Below are 23183 nucleotides of genomic sequence, written 5' to 3' on the forward strand. Positions count from 1 at the left end.
CACCTCACAAGCCCCCGCCCTCCAAGCCGGAAGTGACGTCCTCAGTCGAGTCCGTCTTTTTCCGCCGTCCGCCGGTGGCGCGGCCCAGGCTAGTGTGGAGCGTGCGTCGGCGTCGCGGCCAGCGGAGGAATTCTGGGTAACGGCCCCGGCCCGCTGGGGCGGCTGGCTCCGCGCAGCTGGATTCACTGACGCCAAGTCTGTTGGCGGTGGGGGTTATAGAGCCTGGGGCAGCCGGACATGGAGCAGCCATGGCCGCCGCCAGGACCTTGGAACCTCCCTCGGACAGAGGGTGAGGCAGAGGAAGAGAATGACTTGGACGTGTCCCCCACTTCTCCCGGCTGCCCACAACTGCCGGACGGCGGCGCCCAGGTGAGAGGGGGCCCGCTTTCTGCTAGGGGAAGGAGAAATGCCGTTGCCAGGCCCCTAGAGTCCCGTCTCTGCGACCCTCTTCTGTGCCCTGTTCTGAGCCTCCACTTCAGCCGTGGGGATCGGGGGCCTGATGCCATCCTGCCGCTATTGTAGCATCTTCAAAGGACTTCGAAGAGAGGCTGGCCATGTATTTCCAACCTCCACCTCCTCGCACACCTTTTCACCGTGGCCAATTCCATCTCACCCTTGGAAGACGTTTCCCCACCCCCATCCTGACAGATTGGGGGCGGCTCATGTTATTAACGTTGACCCTTTGTCCTCTTGTGCGTGCTTTTATCCGAGCGTTTTATTCTGTTGAAGACTCTAATACTTGTGCATAGTTGTCAGGAACAGTGAATGGTTGTATTTCAACATTCACCGAGCTCCTGACTTAAAAAGATTTCTCATCCAATTTCACTGACTTTTGACATCTAAGCAAATTCTTTAAACCTCGCTTTTGATGCTGGCGTAAGTCTCTCCCATTCGTGTGACCATTTTACCCCTAACGGTTGTTTCAGTTTTGCTTCACTTCATTCTCCAGTAAAAACATCTACCCGCACGTTTGCCTTTTCCCTCAGACTTCTTCCTAAGATTCCTGATGCTACTCATGGTTTTCACACCAGCATTCATTCCTCTGAAACTTATCTACATGTGATACATCATTTAAGGATTTTTTGGGTCCTATCTTAGGGATTGCTTATGTCCTGGTTATTTTCACTTGTCCTGGTTATTCTCCTAACCTGAGTGTGTTTGGAAGTATATTTCAGGATCACAGACAACGACAGTATGTTAAATGAAACTGATTCTGAGTGTCTGCTTTTTAGGTTCATGCAAAATGAGGTCCCTAAGAGCTTAACTGAATAATACAGTTTTTCTCTAAACTCATCTTGCTAGCTGTTAATGAAAATGAGCGATTTAAATCATTTGCCAGTAAGTGTAGGGTCATCGATTGAATGCCCAGCTCATGGGGGTTGGCTTCACACAGAAAAATGCTGTTTCATAACCACAGACTGTACTTTAGCCAGCCAGTCACTGGGAAAGTGCAAGACATTTTTTAGGAGGACAGAGTGAGAGTTGATATGTCAGTAGTCACCCACTAATAATGGATCACTAGTGTCATCTTTATATACAAAATGTTATATAACCACATAATGAAAGTGTTACAGAGAGAGAATGAACAGCAGCTGCCATTGTTATTTTGAAGGCATATGGAGAGGGTAGAAGAATTTCAGTGCATTGTGGTTGAATTACAAAATAGCCTAAGAAACTCAATCTTAACAATATCTGTATTAATTTTTACTTGTACACTTGCAATTATAAGCTTATTTAGCTGAAAGGAATTTTAGAAGTGAAGAGGCTTATCTCTTTCATTAAAAGTGATTTCCCTGAGACCATACAGCTAGTGAGTGGCAAAGTTGAAATTAGATCCCTAGTTTTGGCTCCTAGTACAGTGTTTTTTCCAACGTACTGCACTGTCCATCCTATGATGTAACGTAACCCTTATTTGGCTGAAACTACTTTTGAATGATGTTAAAATTTGTGATTTCTAATCCTAAATCCATTCATATGTTTATAACCTACTTATTTGTCTTACTGGCTTTAGGACTTAAGTTTTGGATTAAAATATTTGGAAATAATCAAATGTTTAATTCAATTCATAAACATTTTATAATCTTTATAAAAACAGCTTTGGTTTAATTTTATCAAATATGTGGACTCTAGACATCTTAATGTCATATGTGATGTATAGATCTGAGATCCAATTAACGTAAAGGCAGTATGGAATTTAGAGATCAGTTTGAAAGGGTTTTTGTGTGTGTGTGTGTGTTTTAATGTAAAGTTACATTAATAGATCTTAATGCTAACAGTTCCTTCTTCAAATTTATGTTCATTAAATTGATGTTTAATATCCCTTTGAAACCTCAATATATTCACAGATAAAATATGACTTTATTTAGTCATCTCAATACATGTTGGATAGTTTGTTCAAGTGGCCAAATGTTGTCGGTGTAGTCTGTGGAGAAGAATTGAAACCAATCATTTTTAGAATTTGGAGATAAGATTTCTGTGTTTGATTTGAGAACTGATTTGAGAATTTGCTCCCACATAATTCGAAAATGCAAGATCCATTTGTCCATATCTCCTTTCTTAGTATATCTTTGTCTTTTCTTACAATATAAATTTTATAGCTTCATTTTTCTCCTTTTCCTGACCCCTTAAGCATAGCTAGTCTACACTTATTCTGGATTCTAAGTTAGCAAAAAACAATAAATACTTTACTTGGTTAGTTAGGGCCATGTGTTGCTTGGGCTCCAAACCTGCTAAATGAGTAACTAAAACATCTGAGTAACAACAATGACCACATTTGCCCCAGTAGAAATCTAAGTTGCCCTGCAGAAGACTTAGATGAGAAGTATGGATGGGCCTTGCATGCTACTTGGCTCAGAGTTCTTAACCACCACTAGTCTGTTCCATGAAGTAGACAGGCATTTATTCATCTAAGATTTATTGAATTCTAGCCCCAAAGAAGCTGAGTGTTGAGTGAGCACATAGCACAATATTGTGTGACAACACCACTATAGAAGTATGCATAACTTGGGTGGAGAGGGAAGGGATAAGGGAAAATTTTAGGATGTGATGCCAGAATCTAGAAGGAAGATAGGAGTTTAATGTGGAGGGTGGGGCTGGGGAGGGGTTCCACATTGAAGGGGTGGATGGAGAGAATAAGCAAACAAGCGGAAGAGAAACTAGAACTGAGTCCAGAGAGATAATAGGGCGTGAGATCATGAGGGACAATGCCATGTCACAGAGTTTGCACTTTATCCCAAGAGTCTAAGAATGAGTAAAATTACCAGATTTGTTTTTTGGAGAGATCAAGTCTAGCAGAGGGGAGAATGGCTTGAGATGAGAAAGGCTTATTTATGTAATTAAGGTATGAAATTCTAAAAGTTTGAGTAGTAATGCAGATAAGGGAACAGACTGGGGTAAAATTATTCTGAAGACTTAGTTTGAAATTGATCTACATTTTGGCTAAGAAATCATAAAGAATGTGCCTTCAGCTTTTGTTTTATAGAGCTGGGGATATAAGGCACCCATCACAGTGCCTTACATTTAGTGGTTCAGTAGATGTTAAACTAATTACTGTTGCTTCTGAGTGGAACAGAATCACCAGGGTGGACCACGTGGCTTTTTTAAAAAAGTAACTTCACCTATTTTGGCTAGGATTAAGTTAAAAGGTATCTATTTGATATAGTCAGTTATAAATAGAAATTGCCAAAAGAACTTCTTAGATCACCAAGGATTGGGATGATACAGAAAGAAAATAGAAACCAAGAAATGATTACTTCTAAATAAAAGGTTCTTTGCAGTGAAGAACTTGCCGAACAAAACTCTAAAGGTCTGGATTTCAGCATGTTGCGAGATAAGGCGATGAACTAGAGTTAAGCTTTTGTTCTTATTCTGCTGTGTCAGGGTTATGAAGACTATAAATGAAATGTTTGTTGAACGCAAACTATATGCAGGACACTGCTGTTGCCAGGCTTTTTGATGCTGTTGTTGGGGGAGGGGCACAGAGTAACAAAGTAGCTTAGAGTCCAGTTAATGAAACAAGTCCTACAATATAAAAATGTAACTACATATACAGACGGCAGGATACTATGCCAAGAACATTGTACAGAAATCCGTGACTAAAAGAAAATAGAACTGTGCTGCGTAAACATACCTGTTGCCTTCTTCATTTCTTGCAAATACTATTTTTCGTCCAGATGTATAGCCCTGGAATTGAAATGGCTTGCCAAAAGCAGAAAGAGTTTGTCAAGAGCTCTGTGGCGTGCAAATGGAATCTCGCTGAAGCTCAGCAGAAACTTGGTAGCTTAGCACTGCATAACTCTGAGTCCTTGGATCAGGAACATGCCAAAGCACAAACAGCGGTATCAGAACTGAGGCAACGGGAGGAAGAATGGCGGCAGAAGGAAGAGGCTCTAGTACAAAGAGAGAGAATGTGTCTGTGGAACGTGGATGCCATTAGCAAGGATGTTTTTAATAAGGTATGACCTTTTATTGCACCACAATAAAAGAAGAATAAACTAAAGTGTTTATGCAAACCAGTTGTGCATATTTGACAGCAAAGCAACAGAACCTGTAAACAGTATTCATTTTGGATGGTTTATTAAAAGCTCTTATTGCAGAAACCTATATCCCCAATAGTGTTTAATGTGCGTAAGTCCTTGATACAAATATATGGCTGCAGCATAGCACACTGAATGTAAGTGTGGGCTCTGAAATCGGACTGCCTCACATCTCAGCTTTGTCACAATGCTGGGCCAGTCACTTCACGTCTCTAAGCCTCAGTTTTCTCAACTATATGGAGTGGGTATGAAGACAAAATAATAACAAAGCATGGGGCGTGGCACATGGTAAAGCTCAGACATTATGAGAACTTTCCGTTGTTGCTGTGCTGTCAGCTTGCGATCAGTTTTGTAACACTAATGTGTAGTTACTGGATTTACTAAATAAAGTCTTTTGTTGTTATTTACCAGTATGTAGTTAGGAAACCTCAAGTAGTAGTGTGGATTTAGTATTATAAGCTTTACTAATGAAAGGACTAGTACAGTACTTACGCCGAGTTTATTAAGAGCAGTTTTCTGTTTCTCACTGGATTATACAGGCCTTATTCTTTGACTTTTATATCTGAAGTAAATATGCGCAATGAAACTCAGTCATTTTCAACTAATGTGTAAAATAGGACTTCTTTCTATTTGTACTAAACTTAACTGTCAAGCTTCAGGAGTAGACTACTCATTCTTGTCTAAGTCCACATTCACTTTCTCTTTAACCATCATTCTCTAGGCTTCTCAGTCTATAGCTACGTTCTTCTGTTCTGGCTTCCATTCTCAACCTACCCTCTTAAGCACTATACTCTTAACTTCTTTCCCCAGTCCAGCTCTAGTTCTGCTACAGTAAGTAATACACATAGGTAAATGTATAACACCACTAGCCCTGTTAGTACTTTATTCTTTAATCAAGAAAAATTGTAACAGTACAATATGCTTATTGTGAAAAAGAAAAAAATATATAAGTATGCAAAATAGAATTGGAAGGCTTCCTTCAGTATCAGTTCTATTTCCCAGAGATAACCACTGTTACAGTGAGTTATATTTTTCTAGATTATTTTTCTGTGCTTGTACCAGTTTATATATTTTTCCTCCCTCACAATAGGATCATTCTTTGTCTGAATGATTCACTATGTCAGTATATGTTGTTCAAAGGGGTGTGTCGTAAGTTGTCATTTTATTTCTGGTTTGTATTTATACCCAAAAACTATTCAAAATAATTTTTTTCTTTCAGAGGGAATGATCAAAACAGTGTTTCTTTGTTTTATAAGTTAATGTCTCTTAACATAGTGGTCACAAAGAATATATTTTCATTTGTCTCTGCTTTTAATTGTTTTTTTTTAAACTTAGGTTCTAACAAGGCCTACATTTATACCACAAATTAATTAGGACTATCTTTATGTTCCAGTCATTTGCTCAAAATCGTACATTGCTTTTGTCTGGGAGCTTGAGACTTGAGAGGACTGGTCTAGATCTGCGCTGTCCAACTTGGTAGCCACTAGCCACATGTGCCATTGAGCTTGAAATGTGGCTAGTCCGAATTGAGATGTGCTGTAAGTGTAAAACACACACCAGATTCCGAAGACTTAGTACCCAAACAAAAAAGTAAAATATTTCATTAATAATTGTTTGTATTGCTTATATGTCGAATGATAATATGTTGGATATGTTGGGTTAAATATATATGTTATTAATTTATCTGTTTCTTTTTGCTTTTTATTGTGGCTAATAGAAAATGTTAAAACACATTTGTGACTTGGATTATATTTCTACTGGACAGTGCTGGTCTAGATAGCAGAATATATAAAGGAAAAAATGCTTTTATTTTGCAATATATAAACTTTGATGTGCTTCCTGGTTATAAACGGGCAGAAAGCTGGTTTGCAATTTTCATTTTTGGCAGTGATAATCTCAAGGTTTAAATGTGATCACAGAATGTTCTGAGAAACTGTTCTGCCAGTTTTTCTGGCCAAATACAAACTTCATCGTGGTCTGTTTTATGACTTATTTAATTGAAAATAAGTGCTTCCTTAATAGAACTTTGTACTGGATTTCAGAATCAAACTGGCCTTTCCTAAGAAAAAAGTCTACAACCAAGGTCTATTTTAGGTTTATGTCTTATCGAAGAATTTATAATAAATGTAATTCATTCTCTATGTGCTTTGAATTTCTGAGTTTATTTCCAGCAAGAACTCCAAAGATTAGGCTAAAGTTGCAAATATTTAATGGAAATGAATAATGAAAAACATAAATTATGCATGTAAAGGATCTTTCTATATCTACCTTTGATAGGGAAATTTAGTTTAATAAAAAAGTTAATTCATTTGTTTTTCTGTATAATTTCTAAAATAATTCTATAATTTTCCACATATCTATCATTTTTACACAAAAATAATGAAACTCCAGTACAAGTAAATGTTAATTGTTTAATAGAGTTTAACAGATAAATTTAACGATATAATAGCAGTATAATACTATACCACCTTTTTATAGTGTCTATAGGAAGGATTGCTAGACATTCAGCCTCTGAGAAAGAAGAGTCATTTAGGGTATAAAATCTAATTTTAACTCCAATTTTTTTCTTAGAGTTTTATTAATCAAGATAAAAGAAAAGAAACAGAAGATGAAAATAAATCAGAATCATTTATGCAAAAATATGAGCAAAAAATCAGACATTTTGGTAAGTCTACTATTTGAGTTTCCTTCTTTTGTAACATTCCATATCATAAATATGTGTACAAAAAGTGGATTTATAAAATGGGGACCAAAAAGAAGATAAGTGACAAACTCTAGTTGTATAACGACTTCTGGCACAGTTCTATAGCTCTTGTTTTAGACTTGGTGGGGAGGTCATAAAAAAATGGATTGACAGAGTAAACCAAATTGTGAAGAGAAGCAAATGTATATAATTTATTATTATATAATACTACCCTCTAAGACACGGTCTTTATTTACTCCATAGCCTCTTTCTATTTCTTGTCTAGTCTTTGCTTTTTTCTCTTTCCCCCTCTGCTTCCTTGTTTTGGTATATGTGGTTATATGGTTGTAGGATTTGCATTCATTTTTTTCCCCAGGTTTTGGATATGATGCTATATAATTCATGCAGATCCTTGAACTGTTATTCAGATAAATACAATAGTAGGAGTATGTATACAAAAGACTGAAAAATAGGTTATAGGGGAAAAGCGGTGAGATAGGGATTGATGTGAGTGAAGGCTTCCCAGAGGAGATAACATCTGGACTAGATTGTGAGGAACACATAGGAGTTTTCCACACAGATGGGGAAGCAAAGCAACAGCACGTGCAAAGGCAGAGTTGGAAAACAACATGCTGTGTTCTAAGATTTATAAGCAGGGTGATCCTGCTGGAGTGAAAATGCAATGGGAAGTGTTAGGAGTTAAAGTTCAAGGTATATTTTCTTGATCCCAAGTAATATGTTAATTTAGTAAACATAGTTTTTATTTGTAATATGTTAGGCTTTTTAAATGACATTTTGAGATCTTTTTCCTGTTGATATTTCCTCCACAAAGCCTTTAGAATTTCATTCATCCTTCAGTTACGTCAAGACAATGGATGCTACTTTAGATTTTTCCCCTTTTGTTATGCAATTTATTCATAAAATATTCATTTTTCTCACACTTTTTATTTTTAAAAAAGAAAATAAGCTATGTGTTCTATTTAAAAAATAGTACCTGAAGAAATAAAACTTATCCTTGTACATACTATTATAATTCTGGTATTATTTATAATAGAAAAATAAAAGAGAAACTTTTCCCTTTGATAGACATTCAAATCTTACATGAGTAGAGCCCTGAGTCATAAGCATGAAAAGCAAAATTTTTGTAAATGAGTCTTAGTTGTGATAATGTAAGTTGCCACTCTCACCTATTAGTTTTTACTTCCTTGGCCTGTGTGTTCTGCTGTGGGAAAAGAGTACCATATACTGATTACTCTTTCACAACTCCATCTGGGGGACTAGCATCCCTCACGGTGTTGTCATCCAGCTGGCATACTATAGGCCAGTTGCTTTGGAGCCATGGGAAACCTAGTGGGTGTGAAACAGTTCCCTCACTTTTGCTGTAAACATGGTCAGAAGCAATTTTGTGTGGGAAAATATCCTAACTTCAAAAGCTGTCATAACCCCCCTAGCACTATAACGTATGTGTCTTCAATAAAACATTTTACCATTCTGTAAAACCTGCTGTTTCTGGGTAGTGATGTGCATAAGAATAGTGAATTTCAGGAGCCTATTGTCTTCATTTCTTTTGCTGTAAAATGAGTTTCTGGGTCAAGAAATAATGTGGTATAGGGAATAACTCAGTAAGACCACAGATGTATTACTGGTAGAAGCATGGCAAGGAAAGAAGGCAATTCCAGATCTAAAATGGGCTTGTTCAAGTGAGGAACGACGGGGCCCTCAAAGGTGATGTTACTTGATGGCCGGCAGGTCTCTCCAGCATATGGTGCTATATTGAGGTTTCAGCACTAGTTTCTGCTCCTGGCAAATTAGTGTTCAGTGACCATCCTGGAATATAGATGGGGAAATCCCAGGCTGTTGAATCCGCGTCATCTCAAGTCTGCCACCATGACCCCTTAGTTTATCAAATATTGTGCAAGCAGTGAGACGGCTGAGGAAAAAAGCTAACATGACATCCACAAATGATTAATAAGCAATTGTTTTGCTATTGCATGTGTGGGCTTCCAGTTCCTCCTCCTATAATACTGATTAACCAGAGCCTGCTGTCTTCAAAGCCAACCAGACCTGACTGCCACTCCCACATGCACATCGTGCCCCTTTCTTAGTGGAAATGCACATCGACTTTTACGTTGGAGGTAATAGCCTACTTGCTGCAGCCCACTGGATCCCCAGAAATGTCACTAAGGTTGTAGGCTCTCAGAAATTTCCTGTCTTTTATTTCCCACTTCTGGCATATTTATATCTTACCAAGACATTGGGATACCTGCTACTTTTTGCTCACCAAGTTCCATCAGTGTAAAGTAGATCAACTTATAGTCATGTGGGATGATGAGATAATCAAAGTCCCTGTGGCCTAAATTATGCCACAGAGTTGATAGAGACCTGAGTTGAGACAGTGAAAGTTTAATGCTCTCCTTGTTGGGTGGATGCAGATGTTTCTGGTGTTGTATGCTTATTGTGGTAAAGGAAAAAAGCATTTGCCAGAATAAGGACTACATTGATATACTCCTTTGAAGTAAACACATCTGGAATAGCAGCTGTAATTCAAGCTTCCAGCTGGAGACTTTCCAAACTTGAATTGCATTCCAGACTCATGGAAGATGTGGGCCTGGTACATGGGAGGCTGTGAGGGGCTGCAGACGCTTCACACCAGTGCTTCTCTGGGGTGTACTTAAATTCTTCCAAGTTCTTCCTAACTTTCCCTGTGGTATTGACTATTTTGTGTTGCTTTTACTTTTATAATTAGATGGAATTTGCCATCTGATGATAGATGGTACAACTATATCACGGAGTATTATGAAGCATTTTATTCCCTACATTTGTATTTAATTTATTAATTTAGTTAATCCATGTTTTATAAATATAAAATACCAATTTAGAAACAAAATCTGTTTTCTTTTATATTTCACAAAATAGTTTTATTCAAAATCATATGCAACTTTGATGTCACTGTCTTTATGATCATCAGAGCTGCTTTTTGATGATCTAACAGTTTTTTGTGGCACATCTAACAGTGGCACATCATCGGTCCAATTCCAGCAAGGGTTAGCTGTGATAGAGCACTTTTTAAAATCTGTAGGATGGTGTCACTAGAAATTTTATCAAAAGCTGTAAACATTTGCATAAGTACTATGATAGGATCTTTTTCAGTTATACTGAAGGTAGATAGATATTCAGTCTCTTCAATGTAATCACTTATATATTGCTTTTCAAACACATTAATATCCTATTTTTGAAAAACATTTACTATAAAGTATTTTTGAATAGAGTGTGAAGTGAAATGAGTGGAAAATTAATATGTATGGTATGATTCTAATTTGGTTTCTTTAAAAGTCATTGAAAAATAGATCCAGAAGGAAATACATCAAAATGTTAACATTGTTTCTTATAGAATTGCAGATGATTTTTATTTTCTGAATTTTTCAAATTCTTCACAATGAATATATTTTTATAAGCTGAAAAAATATTTTTAAAGGGTTTATACTAAGATTTCAAGGATGGCTTAACATTAGAAAATTCATTAATATGATTCACCATATTAATAGACTATAATAATATAACCACAGGACTTAGTGATCAGTTTGATGTGGGAGGAATGGAAATGTCAGGAATTTCTAGAATGCTTGATTGGGTGACATGGAGCCTAGGAAGCACTATAGATGGCAGGGAAAGAAAAATGGCTTTAGTTTCAAATAAGATGATTCTATGTAGGGGCATGTAGGTAGAAATTGTCATCTGGTGGTAGGTGATTGCAAATACAGGAGATCTGGGGTTCAGGAAATATACAAAAAGAAGTCATACATCGGGGCCAGCCCGGTGGTTCAGGCGGTTAGAGCTCCATGCTCCTAACTCCGAAGGCTGCCGGTTCGATTCCCACATGGGCCAGTGGGCTCTCAACCACAAGGTTGCGGGTTCAGCTCCTCGAGTCCCGCAAGGGATGGTGGGCAGCGCCCCCTGCAACTAAGATTGAATATGGCACCTTGAGCTGAGCTGCCACTGAGCTCCCAAATGGCTCCGTTGGTTGGAGCGAGGCCTCTCAACCACAAGGTTGCCGGTTTGACTCCCGCAAGGGATGGTGGGCGGCGCCCCCTGCAACTAGCAACGGGCAACTGGACCTGGAGCTGAGCTGCGCCCTCCACAACTAAGACTGAGAGGACAACAACTTGAAGCTGAACGGCACCCTCCACAACTAAGATTGAAAGGACAACAACTTGACTTGGAAAAAAGGCCTGGAAATACACACTGTTCACCAATAAAGTCCTGTTCCCCTTCCCCAATAAAATCTTTAAAAAAAAAAAGTCATACGTCTTTCAGTAAGAAATTCACAACCTACTTAGGAAATTTTTAGCACATCGAGAAACTAAGATGATTAATATAATTTAAAGGATTAAAATCTATCTTAAGTATAATGCAAAGAAGAAAAGGAAATCAACAAGATTGCGTATTTGTGGACCATGTTAGTAATCAGGTGGAATGTTGAGAGCTGATGGGTGGATTTAGATGTTCACCAGGAAAGTTTATAGGTGAAAGCATATAATTAAAATATTTTAATGTCAAAGTAAGGTTTTTTAAGTATTTAGAGAAATTGGTTCGCTAGTTTAAATGACTAGATTATCCTTAACCAAAGGATTAGTTTAGAATGAATGAATGAATGAATGAATTGTTCATATTGTATTAATATTACCTAACATTTATCAAGTGTTTACTCTCTGCCAGACACTGCTCTAAGTGCTATATATATGTATTAACTCATTTAATCCTCACAAAAATCCTGTGAGTTAGATACTGTTTTTAGCCCTATTTTACATATGAGGAAATGGAGCATAGAGGTATAAAGGAACTTGTCCAAGGTGTAGTAAGTGCTAAGTAAAGCCAGTATTTGAACCTGGGCAGTTTAGCCTTAGAGTGTGTTTTCTTAGTCATCTTGCTAGATTGTGTTACTCTCCATTTGTTTGTAAGTTTGTTTACAAATTCCAAAATAACAGTAATTTGTTGCGTTCTGTTGCACTAAGTCATTGATTCTCTTGATATATTTTGTTCATAAAATTTCACATTCTTCCCACAAAGGTCTGTATGGACTACCTGTAACCTAACTTCTCAATTTCATAATAATTTGGTATATATTTTTTAAATCAAGTCATAACAAGTATATCTCAGATAAAGAAAAGCTATGGTTAATCTCAAGTGTAAATGTTATCTTGGGTATTAAATAGATAGTTTAAAAACTTTGACATTTAATGACACCCTTCCTCATGACCTCTACAAGTGTCACTAACTTGTATTAGAAACCAAAATGGATAGGATTTTCGTTCCTCAGTGAGTCATAAGGCTACCATGGAGAAGTAAACAAGAGAAACAATGCTCTCTGTGGACGGATAGAGTTGAAAATACTGCCTCTTCAGAAGTGTAGCAAAGCTAAAGCGAAACTGCTTTACAGGATTTATTTTATGGCTTGAGGTGTAAGAAATAGGATTATGCCTTTACATGTGACCCCCCAGAAGTTATTAGACTCTTTAAGTATAGTTTGAAAAGTTTTAAGTAACTTCCATAATCATTCTGCTTCTCAGTTTAAAATGACCTAATCACTGTATCCAAAGTGTTGGGGAAATAACTTTATAAAGCTTGTAAAATTCTATGAGAAACTGCTGAAATGCTTTTTTCCCGTTTTTTTTTAAATGAGGAAAAAATCTTTTTTTTTCATTTGATTCTTGTGTGTTGCTAAATGTGTATTTCTCAGTAAGACATTTGTCCTAAGAATTCTTTCCTGTGTTCTGATGTGGAACTTAAATACATAGAAGTTCATTTTGTGTCTAGAGGAAAGATTTACTGCTAGACTATTGAGACAGCCTTATAAAATTGCCATGATAATTCAGTAACATCAGACTTCCAGGATGAGTCTAAAGAGCCTAAAGCTAGCAGTGTTATACTTAATTTATTCAAGCATAAGGCTGACTGGACAAAGTTAACTAAAAGCTCAACAGTTTGCTGCATCCATGATTACTTGGGTGGTATCGACTTTTTGATTAAATTTCTTACTAATTTGGATAAAGATGAAGACACACCTTAAGTAGTATTGGGATTAATTTGGTATTTTGAAGCAAGGTAACAGCCATTTGCAAATATGCTTAATTAATTTTGAAAAGATTTTGTTTTCTGCGTATATAGTCATCATGACTAAATGGTTAACGTGATTAAAATGGTTAAAGTGTATTAGCTTTTATAATACTGACTGGATTGGTTTCCCATGCTGCAACATTTGACCATATCATCTTAGACATTTTTAAATAAATTAGAAAATAGTTCTTCTGACTCTTCTACTAAATCTTTGTTTGCTAAGAGTAGTTTATTTAGGTTTTGCTATTTTTTTGCCTCTTTCTAATAGAACAAATTGTATTCTATGAATAAATAATATTGAGCCTCTTAAAATCATCTGTATTCACTAGAATGACCAGCCATCTCAGTTTGCCCAAGACTTTGGGCATTCTCTGGATATAGGAGTTTTGGCTTTAAACCATTCACTCTACTTCAGCCTGACTAATTATCTGAAATAAAACTGAATTTTGGAAGCTATTTCCAATATACTGGGTATTGCTTTAAAAGAGTTTTATCCCTTTTCACTTGCTCTTTTACCATAACATGTTGCTGTGGTAATATGAATTGTCTTTAAAGAGAATCATTTCAAAATATTTTTTCACTTATAAGAAGAAAGTATTTGATATTCATGGTTTAATTCTTTTTATACAGGTATGTTGAGTCGATGGGATGATAGTCAGAGATTTTTGTCTGACCATCCATACCTTGTATGTGAAGAAACTGCTAAATATCTTATTTTATGGTGTTTTCATCTGGAAGCTGAACAGGTATTGTGTGAACCCTTGAACTTCTGGGAACCTTAGTGGAATTCTGATTTGCTTTTTTTGGTTGTTTTGTTTTTTACATTACTTTAAATGAAAACAGGAAGGTCACTAAATAGAACTACAAGTGTTTTTTCTGTTTTCAGATCTACTTGAGTTTACTGTGAGAATATTTTTTTAGTCACTTCAGTTAGCATATGGAAACTTTTTTCTAATACGCTTTCCCTGTTCCCCCCATCTCTTGTTCCCATGTACTCTAAATCTTGTTCTTTTTAACCTATTAGAAAATCATGTTTTCAAAATCCAAATAGTAATCACAATATTAAATATATTTTCAGAGGTGTTTCTTATCATTTTAATCTGTTTATTTTCAGAAAGGGGCTTTAATGGAACAAATAGCACATCAAGCTGTTGTAATGCAGTTTATTATGGAAATGGCCAAAAACTGTAATGTGGATCCAAGAGGATGTTTTCGTTTATTTTTCCAGAAAGCCAAAGTAAGTAGCTGTTTGGTATTGTTAAACGGGAAAGTTAGGCCTTAGCTGAAACCTCTTTGCTCCATACACATTAAAGGAAGCCATTCAACCAGGATGCCATAGGCTCAATTCTGTAGATTTTATAGTAGAAAGAAAAATCATACCGCTGATTTCATGCTAATTTAGACATAAGGGAGCTATATAAGAAGCTGTACTTTAGCATGTATGTGAAATTGAGACCCATTCAAATAAATGTATGTATTCAGGAAAATTAGAGTTTTCCATCATTTATTCATTCAATAAATACTGAGTACCTACTAATGCAAACGCACAGCTATTTAAGATGCTGAGGATAACTAATATAATATTGTATGTCAACCGTAACTGGAAAATTAAAAAAAAAGAAAAAGAAAAAAACCCTATGTAGGTAAAACATTTGAAAATAGTAATGTTATTTATTTTCAAATAACCTTTTTTTTTAAGGTTACTGGTGACACACACACAAAAAGATGCTGAGGATACAGTGTTGAATGAAACAGATGAAGTATTTTCCATGTATAGAACTCACAGCTTAGTGAGAAATCAGACTTTTGTAATGAAAAAATAGGAAACAACCTAAAAAGTTCAATGAGGAATGCTTAAAAAAAAAAACAAACAAAAAAAAAAACCCCTGTGGTACATAGAATATTATGCAACCATTAAAATTATATTTTGAAGAATTTTTAATAATCGGAGATAATGCTTTGCTATAGTCAAAAGACGTGATATGTGTATTTATATATATACAGGATGTTGTTGGCCATGTTAAAGAAAAATAAGTATGTCTAGAAAGATTAAGTACCATTTCACACACACTCAATTAGTAATAATTTAAAAGTTGTACAAGAAGTAGAGCGATAAGAACTCACGTTCATTACCTGTGGGAGTATAAATTGTTACAACCACTTCGGAAAATTTCCTTGCAAAGTTGAACAAGTGCCAGCACCCAAAAATTCTAGGTATATATCCTAGAGAATAGATTTCTCAATATGTGATCCAGGGACACTTGAGGGTCTGCAGGACCCTTTCACAAGGCCCTGAGTCAAAACTTCATAATATCTATACTAAGATGCTATTTGCCATTTTCACTCTTATTCCCTCATGAGAGTGCATTAGAAATTGGTAGACAATCATATGTGTGAATCCAGCTATCTTCCATTAAGTTAGACTTCTCTCTAAATCTTTTTGTTTTGGAAATACAGTTTTTTTTTTAATAAAAATATAAATGTTAACATGTAACGAGTTTGTTATTGTTATGTTTTAGTTAATATTTTAAAATTTTTCTCAGTTTTAATTTGTAACACAATAAATATTAACAGATGTAGCCCACATAAACAGGAGCTCTTTAGGTTCCTCAATAATTTTCAAGAGGGTGAAGGAGTCCTGAGACCATAGAGTTTGAGAACTGTTGCCGTAGAGAAACCCTTATAGATGTGCACTAGATACCATAATTTTCATAGTAGAATTGTTCAAAGCAGCAAAAAGCCCGGGAAGAACCCAAATGTCTGTTAACAGCAGAATGAATAAACTGAAGTGTATTCATTTGGTAAAATACTAACCAGCATCAGCATGGATTGAAAAAACGAGAGTGAATAAAACAAATTACAGAATGATATATCCAGTACTATTTAAAAAATATTTTGTCTTTTATAAAGTTCAAAAACAAGCAGAACTAAATGTATTATTGAGGGATACATATATAGGCAGTGAAACTAAAGAGACAAAGGAGTAATTAAGACAAAAGTCATAATTGTAACCTCAGAGAGGGAATGCTCTCAGGAACTGGTTTCTAAGGTACTAGTGTATAAACTACGTATATATTTTACATGCTGTTGCATATATGATACATTTTAGTATGCACAGAAGTGAAAAGGAAATATACCAAAAGTTTAACTTAAATTATATTTAGGTGGTGGAATTATAAATGATATCCACTTTTGCGTATACTACAATAAACATATTTCCTTTTATAACTAGAGTAAAACATTATATATTTAAATTTTAAAAAATACGTATCAGTGTTATAGTAGTTCTACCTTAAATGCTCTAAACCAGGGATGTCCAAACTGCGGCCTGGCCCGCGATCCATAGTTAATTGGCCCACAGCAAATTCCAAAAATATATTTAGTTTACTTAAATAAACCAGGTGAGGCAATACGTACTTCACGTCGAGTGAGTGGCCCAGCTGTTTGTGTATTTTACCGCATATGGCCCTTGGTGAAAACCGTTGAAAAAGTTTGGACACCCCTGCTCTAAACCCTTCTAAAGTGTAACCTCAATAGGAAATTTTCCCAAAACACTAGTCTTAATGAATAAATGATTGAGTTGTTATGTTAGCTAAGCTTCTGATAGCTATTCTAAATTTTCATTTAACACATAAGCATAAAAAATAATCATACTTTCTTTTTCACTTTAATGAATATTTTTGAGCTAGTGCTTAAAAGGATAATGAAACATAAACTATATATATTCTTTGAAATTTACTTTGACAAAATTGAGCTGAAAGGCACTGAGGTCTTTAGATCTTAACATTGTGTTCATAATTTTTTTTTTAATTACAGAATAACTTTTATGGGTGCTTGCTTTTTGCCAGGTACTGTTCTGAGCACTTTACATGGATTAACTTATTAAATCCTCATAACATTTTATAAGGATTATTATTTCTACTTTACAAGTGAGGAAATTAGCATAGAGAAATTAAGCAAGCAAGTGACCCATGGGTTACTTAATAAAACAGAAATCAGTCAAATCTCTCTAAATCTAAATCCCTGGGCCTTAGGCATGCAGTAAAATCAGCAGTGGTGCCACTTGATTCCTTTAATAATTTGTTGCATAACCATTTCAGAGGGATTACTTTCGGTTATGAAGGCTAACATTCCATATGTCCATACAAGTATCATATATTCACCAAAGTGAAATGCTATAATTAAGGAAATTATTCTAAATTGAGGAAAAGACAGAATGGCAGCATAGAATATGGTCTGCATTATTTGTATAGTTATTGATGCTTATAACTAATCCACAAATTTTAATCTGATTACACAAACTAAACTACATTAAAAGAACAAATAGCATTGCAGACAAATGGGCCCAGTGATACTAAGGAAGGAGACTTGGACAGACTCTTCCACCACTTGAACTTAAAGCCTGTGTTCTATTAGTGTAGGATATACTCTGTGTCCTTCTTTATCTGCAAAGGAAACATTTGTAAATGAAGACTACTGCCAATAGGGTATTTTGTATCCATAATTTTGCTTATATATCGTTAGAGGGAGTTCTCCTCCCTCAACATAACTCATCGTACATTTTTCTTTCCATTATGTTGAAAAGAAGGTACTTGCTTAACTAAAACATTAAGGTATTTCAATAATGAAGTTGAATGTTGAGTCTTACTTGGTTTCATTGGCTTTTACAGATAGGGAGTACAGGATCATGGAATTACTGGAAACAGGTAATGATAGGGTCCCTCATTAATTAGTGGAGAATTATAAGGTTTTAAGACTATCCCTTGGCTTTGGGTTGGCAATGAGAAGAGAAGAATGTGAGGCCTATTTTGGATCCTGTCAAGAATCCAAATAAATCAAGAGAAATACAGAAAAAGCCTACTTTTCTTTTGTTATATTTTTGTGTGTGTTTATAGAGGGTCTCTTTCTTTCTCTTCCTTCCTCCCTTCCCTTCCCTTCCCTTCCCTTCCCTTCCCTTCCCTTCCCTTCCCTTCCCTTCCCTTCCCTTCCCTTCCCTTCCCTTCCCTTCCCTCCCCTTCCCTCCCCTCCCCTCCCCTCCCCTTCCTTCTTTCTTTCTTAGGTTTGTTTCTTAGTTTGTTTATTTTGCTGAAGCAAAGGGAAATGGAACAAACCAGTCATTACTATTCTTATAAAACAGGAAGTTTTCACAAATCTAACATGGATCTTCATGATTTCTGCATTCAAAACTATTCACCTCATCTTTACTTTCTCCACTTTAGACCTGATATATGCTTTTTAGAATTTACTGTTTGGTCTGAAAGTCTTGAAAAACACAATCTTTGCATTTTGTGTTTTCTAGGCAGAGGAAGAAGGTTATTTTGAAGCATTCAAAAATGAACTTGAAGCTTTCAAATCAAGAGTCAGACTTTATTCTCAATCACCAAGTTTTCAACCTATGACAGTTCAGAATCATGTTCCCCATTCTGGTGTTGGATCTATAGGTTTATTAGGATCGTTACCACAAGTAAGTTGGAAAAGTAAATATTTATTTTATAAATGTATTAGTTCACATAATTTTTGTTCCTTTGGACTACTTTCTTCTTATATCTAATATATGTGTGGCCGTTTTAATATTCTTGCCTCAGAGGATAACTCTGAGTTTCGTTTCTTACCATGTTTTGGCACTAAATCGCTTTCATCTCGTAGATATTTAGAGAGACACCAAAGTCCACTCCTTTAAATATAGAAGAGATGAGTTGTACCTAAGCATTCTTAAGGGCAGTGTTACTTACTGATCATCTCAATCATAAACTTCTCGAGATGGCTCTGAGGAACCTCGCATTCTGAGTAGAACTATGCTATTTAAGAATTTATTAAGGTGAATTAGTTTCAAAGCATACGTCCAAGTGGCAATCAAGGTGATCTGTTGCATGAGTGTATTTAGTATTACCTTGTTAATTGTTGGTGTTGCCTACCAGATGTCACTTTTTTAGTCCACATTAATGTAGCTTATGCTGAGCTGCTCTTTCTAGTAATAATGGGCAAATGTTTGAGCCTCTTCAAAGTCTACTGTTAGGTTAGATCAAGATAAAACCATGTCACTAATATGAAAGAATTTATGTCAGAAAGAAGAGGAAGTTAGACCACTGGTCTGCCTGATACAATTTAGGATTATGATTTTAAATTATCATTAGAAATTTGCTGCCCATTGTGATTTTAGTAGCATTTTAATTGAGCCCAGTCATCTCTCATTTCCAGACCCCAAGATTTTAAGACCAGCTTCAGCCTAAAGTTTAGTCTGTCGCCTACGCAGTGAAAAGGGAAGTCTCATTCAGAAGATAATGTGAGGAGAACCCTGTGTTTATTTTTAAATCTCATAAAGTAGGAATTGAGATTTCAATATCTTGTCTTTAATTTCACCATTTTAGTTATTTGTGTTGCAGGGCAGTGTAGGCCAAAGGGACAACTTACGGGAAGCACCTGATCATATTCAGCTCAGCCAAAAATAATATTCTCATGGATGGAAATAATCAAGGTCTGATTTTTAAATAATTAGTCATGCTACCCCATAGGTAGACATGTAATATTCTCCCTTGATTTGTCCTATACCTTACCTCTTAATGCTGTTTAAATACAATGGAGATTTTCTCTTAAGTTCCTTGAGAAATAGCCCACAGGGAACTAGTCTTTCCAAGGGAATTTTACGACAGTCACCGTCAAGTCCAATATATAAACCTCCCGAAATTAAGATGTCACATAATGAATACAAAGGAAAAAAGAAACTTTTGAAGGATGTCATTGATTCTAAACATAAGAGGGAAAGATACACACATTAAAATATCATAAGCTGTTATATTATCAGAAAGTTGCTTCTGGTTTGAGAGAAGTAAGTTCTTGTTCTGTGTATCAGATAGCAGCTGAGATCTGCGAGGAATTCCTTGCAGTCATTTTGGCGGAGGGCCTGAGATTATACAATGTTGACACTTTTGAGTTGCTAATATTACCAGGGTTGTTTAAACTTAATTCATCTGGGCTAAAAGACCAATTCCTCATTTTGGGAGAAGAGCATACTAGCCTAGTCCTCCTGAGCAAGTAGGGATGGATAAGATTTCAGCTAGGTGAGCAGCAACCTGACGTACTACGTTGTCAACTGGGAGCAGATTTGGAAGAAAAGCTTAGCATAACAATAATAGCCCATTTTTATTATATCAGTTTATAGATTGCAAAACACTATGGCATGTTGTATCATTTAATCTTCTCAAATACCCTGTGATTCATTTTCATTCACACTATGGATGAATAAATTAAAGCTCATGGAGGTTGTTAAGTAATTTGTCTGATGTCAATACAATAAATGATGGAGCTAATATCCTTTTTAATAATCTTTTGTTGCTATCCTACTTCACTGCTCGTGAACCAATACCATAGACTTTTGTTGAATCATATACAAAAAAATAGGACGGGACAGTCTGTCATGTGCTCTTGGGAAGAACTGGTCAGTGGGACAAGAAATGTGTTGAGAGTGTTACTAGATGAGAATACGGTGTGATCAGTGAAATCTAAGTATAGATATGGTTAAGTAATATTGATTGCTTTTTGTTTTGTTAAGTCTCTTCATAATGACATCTTACAGTTCTTAGGAAGATGGATTAGATTTGTTCTGGAGAATTTCCTTAGCCAACTCTAATACTCTAAATTCTGTCATGGAAAACTGGAGCCTAGTCTTAATGGAGACTTGTTCTGAAGGCATTTGGAATTGGTCCTGGATTGTCAGAAAAGGTCTTAGCACTCTGTTTCTTTGGAGAATGGGATAATGTGATGAGAGCATTAATAACTTTTTTACAAAACTTAAATTTGGGTAACACTGTAGCTTTTAATATCTTTCTTTAATTGACAACAATCTTGTGAAATAAGCCCAATACCATTATCCTTTGTTTTGAGAGAACTAAACCAAGGTTTCTTGGATAGAGACATAAGTAATAATTACCTTACTTTATCCTATAGACTAGTTTTTAATTCTATTAAATTGTGATAAATTATTTTCTCTTTGAGGATTGTGTTATACTAAGTGGTAGAGGCAGGATTAGAGCTAAGGTCCATGTTATTTTAGTGTCCCAGACCTCAGTCAGTTATTTGTGCCACTTCCTTCTTAAAGACCTGATTGGGAATAATCTAACTTCTGGCTAGCTTTTTTACTTTTACAATAAAAGAACCACCACACAAAACATTGTATTTTAGAGGATCTTTTAAAAACATTGCCTCCCTATGGGATGGGGAGGTTTAAGATATCTATGCCCAGTTTGGACTATTTTTCTCATTGGTGTTTAATAAATAAAATAAACAAGTGAAACTAGGTGATACAGTAGTAAAACTCGCAGTAGCTAGTAGCACATATTCAGAACTATTTAGTAGACAAATTGAATTCTTGGGGAAGAATTTCCTGAAGTCCTAGGTCTTAAGGGCTTATGTCCCTATTCATGGTGCTTTAACAGATAATGTTTTGTTTTGTTGGTTTTTTGTTGTAGTTTTTTTGCATTTATTGAATAAGGTTTTCTGTTCCTGGTTTCAGAAATGGACAAATGAAACATTTATGAGTTCTTCTTTGGTTTTAAAAATAAACGAAATCTAAATTAAACTGTTTTTTTGTTCTCAATTTTTTTAATATGGGTCTGAGTACCTTTCAAAAGATTAACAGTTTCTCACTCGAGTTTGTTTTTACCTTTGAGAAACCAAAATAAACTCTGAAGATAGCTGTAATTTTTACTCAGTAAATAGATTTTTTTCCTTATTCAGGTGTTTTGCATTTTTAGTATTTACTGTTGGAATTAGATAATTTTCAAAATGCATTTCTGGCTTAAAGCAATGTTTACATTTTAAATTTTCAATAGCTACGTACATATAATCACATGGAAGATGTAGCTTTATATGATTCAATAATTAAAATCATGCAATTTTGTTAAAAGGAGCAAAAAGCTAGTGTTTATTACATTTGTATTTTTCACATACATCATTCTGTCTTAATCACATCTCTTTGGATTAAGTGGTAATAGTCTATTTTTCTCTTTCTTTATCTTCTTGGGTTTCAACCCAAGTCTGATTTTAAAGTCCATCTTTTTTGCTACTCTACTATACTGCAGAGAGAGAGAGAATGTGAAACTGAATATGTAGTTTCATATGCTGGCATAAAACTGGTTGTCATCCTTTCTTCCCTATACTTTTTTTTTTTCCAGAGCCCAGATTATCTTCAGTATTCTATCAATACAGCTCTTTGCAGTTTAAACTCAGTGGTACATAAAGAAGACGATGAACCCAAAATGATGGACACTGTATAATTTGGTTAAGACTGCTGAAGCCAAGTGCTATTTTGTTACAAGAAAGGAAGAACTTGGCTATTTTCTTGACACTTTTATGGGTGCTGCACTTTATTTTTGTTCGGTTTTTGATGGGAGGGGAAAAAAAAAGAGTACTGAAATGTTTTGTAAATTTTTTTTTAATGTGCTGCTAGGTTTTTTTTTTTCTGAAGAGAGGAGTGGTACCATATGTTGCAAGAAGTCAAACTGGACTTTTTTTTTGCTACTAAATTTGCCTTTAATCTTATTGTTCTCAATTTTGGAATCAAAGTATGAAAATCTGCACAAACGCAATGTTTACAAGAACTGGTTGATTCTAGGAGGCATTGGCTATAGTCTTTTTATATGGATATGTACATGCCCTACTCTACAAAAAACGATTAAAGATAAAAATGTACTTGTATCACTGCTAATTTAGCTGTCAAATCTGGTGTTTCATCATATTAAAAGCAATAAATCAGTAGTTGATAATCTACTTTACTAAATAAGTTGGGTGATACATACTAAAACAAAGTCTTTCCCCTTAAAATAATACTACAATTGAATTTCGGCACCATCAGT

At 35.5% G+C, this 23183-nt stretch overlaps 3 protein-coding genes across 4 annotated transcripts in view; 1 reads left to right on the plus strand and 2 right to left on the minus strand.

Moving 5' to 3' along the window:
• The window catches only part of SPATA6L (spermatogenesis associated 6 like), a 59511-nt gene extending 59403 nt beyond the window's left edge, over positions 1–108 (minus strand). The window contains exon 1 of the mRNA XM_074330470.2: positions 4–108. The gene's annotated coding sequence lies outside the window, so the exon portion shown is untranslated. The remainder of the gene's footprint in view (positions 1–3) is intronic.
• CDC37L1 (cell division cycle 37 like 1, HSP90 cochaperone) lies at positions 76–23035 on the plus strand. Of its 2 annotated transcripts, none has more exons than XM_019729862.3 (7): positions 76–369; positions 4173–4454; positions 7107–7200; positions 13963–14078; positions 14447–14569; positions 18632–18796; positions 22503–23035. In XM_019729862.3, exons 1-7 carry the CDS (start codon positions 238–240, stop codon positions 22602–22604), a joined length of 1014 nt encoding a protein of 337 aa, XP_019585421.1. In that variant the 5' UTR covers positions 76–237; the 3' UTR covers positions 22605–23035. The 2 variants fall into 2 exon arrangements, with proteins under 2 accessions (XP_019585421.1, XP_088649672.1); XM_088793546.1 differs by lacking the exon at positions 22503–23035 and adding an exon at positions 19531–20641 and having other exon boundaries at positions 97–369.
• The window catches only part of AK3 (adenylate kinase 3), a 38102-nt gene continuing 22069 nt past the window's right edge, over positions 7151–23183 (minus strand). Inside the window, exon 5 of the mRNA XM_019729900.3 lies at positions 7151–9045. Coding sequence (XP_019585459.1) covers positions 9027–9045 — 19 coding nt within the window. The 3' untranslated portion in view covers positions 7151–9026. The remainder of the gene's footprint in view (positions 9046–23183) is intronic.

This window comes from Rhinolophus sinicus, chromosome 16, assembly GCF_057876585.1.
Source record: "Rhinolophus sinicus isolate RSI-liver-muscle chromosome 16, RSI-T2T, whole genome shotgun sequence".
Classification (NCBI taxonomy): domain Eukaryota; kingdom Metazoa; phylum Chordata; class Mammalia; order Chiroptera; family Rhinolophidae; genus Rhinolophus; species Rhinolophus sinicus.